Source organism: Bos mutus, chromosome 5, assembly GCF_027580195.1.
Source record: "Bos mutus isolate GX-2022 chromosome 5, NWIPB_WYAK_1.1, whole genome shotgun sequence".
Taxonomy (NCBI): Eukaryota; Metazoa; Chordata; class Mammalia; order Artiodactyla; family Bovidae; genus Bos; species Bos mutus.
Genome location: NC_091621.1, coordinates 41,022,616 through 41,032,411, shown reverse-complemented (window position 1 = coordinate 41,032,411; position 9,796 = coordinate 41,022,616). Strand labels below are relative to the sequence as shown.

The 9,796-nt window shown below is 39.9% G+C and overlaps 1 protein-coding gene across 1 annotated transcript; it reads right to left on the bottom strand.

Annotated features, from left to right (window-relative positions):
• Positions 1-583: 583 nt before the first annotated feature.
• LOC102287312 (olfactory receptor 8S1-like) lies at positions 584-1,513 on the bottom strand. The gene has a single exon (XM_005910560.2). The coding sequence runs from the start codon at positions 1,511-1,513 to the stop codon at positions 584-586; it is 930 nt and encodes a 309-aa protein (XP_005910622.2).
• Between the last annotated feature and the right edge of the window lie 8,283 nt (positions 1,514-9,796).

Below are 9,796 nucleotides of genomic sequence, written 5' to 3'. Positions count from 1 at the left end.
CTGCCAATAAGGTCCATATCGTCAAAGCTATGGTCTTCGCAGTGGTCCCATATGGTTGTGAGACTGGACGGTAAAGAAGGCAGAACACCAAAGAATTGATGCTTTCAAACTCTGGTGCTGGAGAAGACTCCTGAAAGTCTGTTGGACAGCAAGGAGATCAAACCAGTCAATCTTAAGGTAGATCAACCCTGAACATTCACTGGAAGGACTGATGCTGAAGCTGAAGCTCCAGTATTTTGGTTTTCTGATGTGAACAGAGAACTCATTGGAAAAGTCCCTGATGCTTGGAAAGATTGAGGGCAGAAGGAGAAGAGGGCATCAGAGGGTGAGATGGCTGGACAGCATCATTGATGCAATGAACATGAACTTGGGCAAACTCCAGGAGATGGTGAAGGGCAGGGAGGCCTAGTGTACTACAGTCCATGGGGTCACAAAGAGTTGGACATGACTGGGTGACTGAACAACAATAGTTTGGTATTTGTTTTTCTCTTTTTAACTTATTTCACTCTGTATGACAGTCTCTAGGTCCATCCACATCTCTACAAATGACCCTGATTTCTCTTCTCTTTACAGCTTGCTACCTCTACCATTGCAAACATTTCCCCAGGGTTCTTCTCAGAGCTGTCTTTACTTCTTTGTTTTTGAGGCTATAGATGAGGGGATTCGCTAGCGGAGTAACTACACCATACTGTATGGAAAAGATCAGCTCCAGAGGTGAACCTGAGGTTGGCATAAGATAACGGAGGAAAGCTGAGACATAGAAGAAGCTCACTGCAGTGAGGTGGGAGGAGCAGGTGGAGAAGGCTTTGCTCCTGCCTGTGGTGGAGCTGATGCTCAGGATGGTGGAAACAATGCGTGTGTAGGAGAATAAGATCAGGAAGAAGGTACCAAAGCCATGTAGCAGTGTGGAGCCTGTCAGGACAGTGACATTGGTGGAAATATCAGAGCAGGACAAAGGGAAGAGAGAGGGCAGTTCACAGGTATAGTGGGAGATGATATGGTTCTCACAGAAGTTCAAGTTCATAGCCAGAGGGATGTTGAAAACTGCATCCAGAAAACCCAGGCCCCATGAAGCCCATACCAACCTCACACAGAGCTGGCTGCTCATCACCTGACTGTAGAGCAGAGGGTAGCAGATGGCAGCATAGCGATCATAGGCCATCACTGAGAGCAAGAAGACTTCTGTCCCTCCAATGTCAAACACAAAGAAGGCTTGAGTCAGGCAGCCCTCCTTTGAAATAATTTTCTCTTTAGACAGGAGGTTCTCCAGGAGCTTGGGAACTGTGACTGAAGAGAAGCAAAGATCCAGGAAAGAGAGGTGACTCAGAAAGAAGTACATAGGTGTGTGGAGATGGGAATCAGCTCTGATCACCAGCAGCAGAATCAGGTTCCCCATCATGGTTAGGAGGTAAATCCCCATGAAAAGCACAAAGAGCAGTATCTGGACTTTGGGATCAGCAGACAGCCCAAGGAGGATGAACTCAGTGATGGTGCTGTGGTTCCTCAAGGCCATTTAGAAAGGATTTTTCCTAGAAAAAAATATAGCAATGTACCTGAAACTTCTCTTCTACACCCAACTATGGAGAAAGGGATCCACTTTTATGTATTTACTCCACACTAAATAGGAGTGTGACTCCTATTTAGATTTCACGTATGTCCTTATCAAATGTCTATAAGTTTGCTTCCCCTTCTAGTGTTCTGTTTCAAATAATTATTTTTCCATAGGTGACATTCTGTTTTAAAGACACGGAAGAAATTTGCTAATTTGTGCAGACCCTGAATTTGTTCTGTCTCCTTCAACTGGGCACTGCTTTATCAGCAATGCTCTGTGCATGTTTTGTAAATCATGGCAGAGTTGCTGGGAAGCTGTTTCAGCATTTGTCTTCTCTTCCCTGTTTTCCAATCTTCCACTCCAAAACCCTTTTAGAATTCATAACTTCCTAATAATATCATTTTATCTTTCTTTAGCTTTTTATTATTGACACTATGCATTAACACCTATTGTCAATTTGACTCTCTGGGACAAGATTAAAAGATGACAGAGTGTGACTCTGTGTGCATGTATGTGAGCGTGTGTGTGTATCTGAATTTTGGATATGTGAAGAAAGGATAAGGAGGATATTGCTGAGTACCTTCTGTGAATTAGAAATTTGACTATCATAAATTATATAACTCGTCCAAGTCCCCAGTCTGTATACCTCAATTCTATAAAACCTCAAGACACTGGGTCTTTTTTTTTTTTGGTATGGTCATGATTTATCTATTTTTATTTGCTAATTTATGGGATAGAAAATCCACATTTCTTTTATTCTTCACATTTATATTTTAAAATTTTTAATTAGAGGATAATTGTTTTGCAATATCGTGTTGGTTTCGGCCGTACAACATCACAGAACAGTCATAACTATATATTTCCCTCCCTCTCGAGCCTCCCTCTCCCACCCCATCATCACAGAACACTGAGCTGAGCTCCCTGTGTTATACAGCAGCTTCCCACTAGCTGTCTATTTTATACATGGTTGTGTATATATGTTAATGCTACTCTCTCAATTTGTCCCACCCTCTCCTTCCCTCACTGTGTCCACAAGTCTGTTCCCTATGTCTGGAGACATCAGGTCTTTCTACCACGCAGCAACTTTCACTTAAGGCTTGGCTTTCATTTGGTGATCATTTTGCAATATATACAGGTATCAAATCATTATGTTGTAATTTGAATATAACAAAAGGTTATGTGTTGTATTTCAATTAAAATTGTCATTTTTTCATTTCATTTCATAAAACATTCTGGGTAGATTATTATATCCTAATTTTTCTAATGTAGAATGAGAAGTATGGGAATATCTTGTCTTACCAGAGTGAATAAGTGACTACACCAGGATTTAACCTATGTCTTCATTATTGTTCTCATCTGGCACTTTTGCCTTCCATTTTCTTACGTTTTTCTTAAATATGCTGATTCTCCTCATGTGGCAGCCAGTGAGGTGCTCCAATTGGGAGAAAGAACTCAACATGCAGCTGAAAATGATGAGCTTGCTGACAGCTTCCAGTTGATGCTTTGAAAATGACTGCAGCTTTAGTGGAGGCCAAACTTCCCAGGCAATGACCGAGCATACCTTAGATACCACATTTTGACCATTTTTGCCTTGTCTGAGGGTCAGTCATTGCCCCAGAGCTCCCAACCCATCCAAGGGTTGGATAATCCTTGTCAGGTCTGTAGTGTAGTCTGAAACCCTCCCTAGACGATTCTGCTTTCCTTCCCTCTTTCCTGTTAGCAGTGTTATGTCTGGTCTGAAGGCTTTTCCAGCCCAATTCTATGTCCTTGCTCTTTGTCTTTCACAGGTTCCTCTCCCTCTCCCCCAGTCTCATGTAATGCTACTACTACCAAAGTATCTGTTCTGGGAAGACCTCAACAGATATACTTCCACTCTGTGCTAATTCATTAGCTCACCCACCATAAGCAACTCCCTTTATTTTATGCCTTTGCTGAATCACTGTCTTCTTTTGGCAGTTAGTGGTTAGAATGTATATGGCACATTTCTTTGTTTTTCCTTCCCAAACAATAATACTACAGTTCCTTGAAGAGAGTGATTATGCTCTATATTACTTTGTATCTCCATGCCATAACTCTTGGTCCAGTGAAAAGCACATATGGTTGGTCTTCCACAGCAAATATGTTGAATAAAAAATGAAGTGAATTGGATAGACTGTTTAGCTAATTTCTTTGGGAAAGATTGCAGAATCATAAGCTTGATAAGGATTCAGCACTAAGAAGACAACAAAGTGGGAAGCAAAGAATGGCATGCTGCTGCTGCTGCTAAGTCACTTCAGTCGTGTCCAACTCTGTGCGACCCCATAGACGGCAGCCCACCAGGCTCCCCCGTCCCTGGGATTCTCCAGGCAAGAATACTGGAGTGGGTTGCCATTTCCTTCTCCAATGCTTGAAAGTGAAAAGTGAAAGTGAAGTCGCTCAGTCGTGTCTGACTCCTAGCGACCCCATGGACTGCAGCCCACCAGGCTCCTCCATTCATGGGACTTTCCAGGCAAGAGTACTGGAGTGGGGTGCCATTGCCCTCTCCAAGAATGGCATATGTGTATGTATATGTTTTGTGTATGTATATGTTTGCATGTGTGTGTACAGATTGTCTCAGTTTTGTGTAACCAGTAGTGTACTTAACGTATCTGATGCCTACTGGCCTATTTCAGACCATACTGGAAAGGCTGTTAAAGCCTATAACATTCACTTGGTCATTCATTTTTTCCTGAACATTAATTTATTCAGTTTATTTATTCATTCTTTCTTAAATCCTTATGACTATGAGTCATAGCAGAACTTAGATCCAGATTGTATCTGTCTGTCTAGTAGCTGAATTTGCAGTTCAGAATGACCCAAATTAACTGATTCAGTGAACAATGAGAGCAACTTGCTGAAAAAAAATATATTTTAATGAGTCTCTCTCATCTGTGAGTTTAAATCCTGTCACAGTGAGTACTTCCTCTACTGTCTTCACTAGCAAAATAACAGACACAACAAATGACAATAATTTCTATCATTATCTTCTAGAATTTGAAAACGTCTCCAAGTGTTTGGAATTTTCTGGATGAATTAAGTGGATAATTGCTTGTATCATTCCAGACTGACTTTTTAAATTACAGCTGACCACAATGTTCATTTGTGTTTCTAACTCTACACCAAAGAACATGCCAGATTCTGCAGAAGATATCAGGGAATTGTTAGCTGAGGGTCCAAATCTGAAAAACTTTGGTCCTGGAAGTTGGGCCTATGTGATGCAGCAGTAGGGCAGGAGGCCAGCTGGGTTGTGTGATTCTATTTGTTTATGAAACAGTCTGTACACAGACCTTTTTATGGATGAGACACAGAAAACTTACAAAACGTTCTTAAGGTCATAGAGGTGTAAGACATAGAGTTGCAATTTGGGCTCAGGAACTTGACATGTGTCCAGCTTTGCCATATTCTTTGTAAGGAAATAGCTGTCTAGGCCATTCTTTGGAGAAGGAGGTCTGTAACATATAACATAGGGTACCTAAAGTCTTGTTGCCCTTACATGTATTTAAGTTTTTTAAATGTTGGTTAATTGCATAAATACTGGGATTGATGGAATATTGAAAATGATATGGAGAGAGGCTCAATATTTCCTCTATTCACTGAATGTGGGAGTATTCTTCATGACCAAATGCAGATGGGGTGGAGTAGGAATTGAATACTTAGTGAAAGTGGCAGAAAGACCATTGGTGTCTAGACAGGCACCTGGACAGGGGAATGATGAAAGTTGGAGGAAACTTGGAACTTTTTGAATTCAGATATTTTCCCTCAAACCTGTTTAGACTTCTACCCCTCTCTATCTGTGTGCTTCACATCATCAGTATTTGTTGGGGTCAAGGGGAATTATTAATAGGAAAAAACTGAACTTTTTGTAGTATGTGTGGTATGACATCCTATAAGAGGAGGGTTTCATCTGAGTTACCATTATCTGCTGTTTAGTATGTTCTTTGGTGTACTCTGACCTGCTCTGGTGTACTCTCGACCATCAGCTATCTACTCTGGGTGGGTATACTTTCCCCATCCACCTTGACCGTTACACTTCCACCTGCTGGGCCCAGGTTTCATTGCACTGCTGGAGCCCAGGCCAGTGTGGAGCTTGAACCCAAGATGTAAGATGTGCCTGATCCCAAAGTCAGCATAACTAACTGAGGTTAGAGATTCTTCCCAAGTTGCTGCTCAGAGTAACCAAGCACAAAGGCCTCAGTGTATGGAAAATGTGGTCCTAGGTCAGGGAGCTCAATCTCCAGCAGATAGAAAGTTGATGAATAGACAGGAAAAGAAGGGTGGATTAGCTGAGGGAAAGACAGGGACTAGGAAAGAGAGAAGAAAAACTTGAGAGCAACCGTAGTGGACATTACCGTGTTCTGGGCTTTTTCTGACTCAGATTTCCTGTCGCTCTGGTCTTTCCATGGTGGGCTCTCATCTGGACTGTGATGGTCTCTATGCCTATGGGAATCAGTATTTCTGTAGCCTACTTATAGGAAAAGCAAGACATCCTTTTTTCTTTCTGGTTGGAAATCATACTGAGAGCAGAAAACTGATACCCCAGAGTATCTTATTAAAGGCAGAGGCTTCAAGACACGTATCCTCTGAGCTCTGAATTTGTCCTGGCTTTCTCTCCTACAAATTACATGAGAAGACTATCAAATCCTCAACAGAAGATGTATAAAGAGCGTCTCTCCAGGGGACTCAGGTTCAACCATTTAGACTTCTCTTTATTTAGTTTCCTGTCTGATTCTAAATTCAATCATACGAGAATTTGTGATATGAGTGACTCTCACATATAATCCTTCAGAAGGGTACATACAGATTAGGCAATCAGTAGTTGGCTGGCTGAGCCTTGAATCCCAGATGGAGGAACCAATGTCTTTAAAAAAATAAAAATAAAAAATCTAAGTATAATTGACTTAGTTTCAGGTGTAGAACTTAGGCCAATGCCTGTTATTCCCTGAAGTCATAGCCTGCCCCATTTGAAACTCATTAACTAGACAAGTTGAAATTTGTAAGAGCCTCAAGTGATTCTGTTAAGTATGGTCTTTTGGAGCTTCTGTGTTGAAGTTACGGCCTAGGATGAGAACTCTGTCCCCAAATATAGCACCTGCCATATTGAATATTCATGCTAAAAGAATTTGAGAAATGGCTTGTGCAGGAGAGACTTTCTGATTTTCTCTGAAGCAGATCATAAAGCCCTCAAATGAGAGGTGCCCTACCCAACCTGGAGGAACGGGTCATCCTTATCTTCAAAGATGAAGAGACACAGAGGAATCTGAATGAACTGGCCTTACTGATCACACTCTTCCACTTCCAGTTTACTACACTTAGCTCACCTTTGTCCTATGACATCTTTCCATGACTTTTCAGTCTTTCCATATATACAATCAGATTTGTACCCTTAATCAAATCTCCCCATTACTGGAGGTGTTAGCTAACACTATGGCAGTAATCATAGAGCAATATATGTATATCAAATCAATACATTGTACACTTTAAATTTGCACAGTGTTATATGTCAATTATATTTTAATATAGCTGAAAAAAATCACTTGGGTTTATCTATTTCTTCATGCCTTCATTTCCTTATGAGGTTCCCATGTCATGTAAAAATTAAATAAATCTGTATGCTTTTCTCTTGTTAATCTGCCTCTTGTTACAGCAGTCCTAGTAATGAACTTAAAAGGGTAGAGAAAAAAGGTAGTTTTTCTCCTAATAAGTGTAAATATACTAATTGACTTCAGAATGCATGGATTCATACAGTATTTAGGGAATTATTTAGTAATCTTTCTTCTTTTAATCTTCAGAAATTCTAAAGACCAGAATTCAAAAGAGACAGAGACAATAAAGAACCTAGTCACAATACAATCCCCTTGTTTTAATTGCTACATTCTCACCTACTTATAAATAAATTTGTCTTTCAAAGTACACAAATTAAGATATAAAATCAACATATTATAAATATTGTCTTTCAGTATACCAGACAAAATTCTTTTAAAAGGCTAAGCTTTAAAACAAATATAATTGTCGTTAAAATATATTATTTTGCACAGTTATTATTTTGAACAGTTATATCATTGAAAACAGATTTAGAGCTCACTAAAATATATATTCTATATACACACATACACAGATTTTACTGAATACAGATTTGATGTCCTAGAGGAATGTGGACTATAGAGAAAATGATTTTGGATGTGAAGATTATTTTCAAAAAAAGGTAAAGAAACACTCTTCTTTGTATTTTATGCTTGAGGTAGTGATCTGCTTTCCCTGAGTGTGTATCCTCAAAGTTCTGATAACATATTGACTTTCATTGTGCTTTTGTCCTGCAAGATAAGAAATAGTCATGAACACCTAATGTTCCTATGTGACCTTCTGCTGAGGCTCTTGTAAAATACTGTTATTTTGGACAGTAATTCAGGCAAGACTGACTATTTCTAGTACTCAACCACATTTACGTGTTGGTCAGTTGACCATTTCCTGTGGCAACTCATTTGCCTGTATTGGAGAAATGTAATTAAAAACAAAATCTCCCAGTCCAGAAAACTTCTCCACAAAGGTAGAAGAGAAAGAAAATACTTTTATTGTTGAATAATAACTAATCTGGATTGTAACTTGCATCAAAGAAAATCTGGTAGGAGATCATACAGAAAGTGTCATTTATTTATATAGGTGAGCAGATATGATTTGTTACATACTTGTTCTTGAGATAAATGATAACTAGTCACCAAGTAAGAGAATTTAAGGCACCATTTTCTACTCATAGTTCATCTCAGATTCATGTGGTAATTGAGGTGGCCATCTCTGTTTGCAAATTGGCTTTATCTAAAGGAAAAATAAACTTCTCACATCTATAAGACAGTTTTGGAGGGAGGCACATATTGCATTCACTTGCTTCCTTGATGACTGTAGTTCAGAGAGATGGCTTTCAGGTCCTTGAGAAACACATTCCTCCATTATAAAGCTGGTAAGAAGCTTATTTAACTTTTAGAAAGATTTGTGTGCATTTTAGAGTTAGAGAAAGAACTTAAAATTTTCCATAGTAAATGCTCTAAGAAGAGGGTGGGAGGAGAAATCTCCTATATTTTCACAGGGAAAAATAAGCCTCTTATTTTTAAGTTGTATTTACCCTTACACCTGTCACTGTTCTCCAAAATCAAGCCCTATTTCAGAAACTTTGCAGAATGTGAAGGGCCCTTTCCCACTCAGACTATCTTTGGTTTTACCTCCATGGCTGCTTAAAAGGCTGTAGATTTTCATCCCTATCTTGCTTGTGTAACCCATAGCCTGGAACATGCAAATAAAGAGGAGAGTCAGTCACCTTTTTCAGCCACCTAAATCATAGAATCAGGTATGATTTTCTACCAGTGTATATCTAGGTGAAATTTGCATCTTTGAGGAAGAAGGTATGATAAATTATGGAGGCACCTTTTTCATTTGTGGAACCAATGCATACCTAAAGTCATTACACAGTTGGTGTGGCTTTTGTGGTATAGGAGACTGTAACCCATGATTTAATAACTTTCACAGAAGAATAGGTTCCACTATCCCTGGCATGAATGAAGCACCATGATTTGGTTAAAACTTCCATGAAATGAAGTTGCAGTTCTATTAGCTGAAAGACTTGGTTAACTCTTTAGAACAAATCAGTAGCTGCCTTAATTCTTTATAATCTATTACTGCTGATTGGTCATTAGAAATATAGTCCTATTGATTCACATGGCTCTAGATTTTACACTGGCTAACCAAGGAGGAGTAGGGATATAAACAACAAGGGTACTCAATCTATTTTCCTGACAAAGCATTTGTCCTACATGATAAAGCACAATCAAAAAGAAGTTGACCAGTGGTTCAGTTCAGTTCAGTTCAGTCGCTCAGTCGTGTCCAACTCTTTGTGAACCTATGAATTGCAGCACGCCAGGCCTCCCTGTCCATCACCAACACCCGGAGTTCACTCACACTCACGTCCATCGAGTCAGTGATGCCATCCAGCCATCTCATCCTCTGTCGTCCCCTTCTCCTCCTGTCCCCAATCCCTCCAAGCATCAGAGTCTTTTCCAATGAGTCAACTCTTCCCATGAGGTGGCCAAAGTACTGGAGTTTCAGCTTTAGCATCATTCCTTCCAAAGAAATCCCAGGGCTGATCTCCTTCAGAATGGACTGGTTGGATCTCCTTGCAGTCCAAGGGACTCCCAAGAGTCTTCTCCAACACGACAGTTCAAAAGCATCAATTCTTCGGCG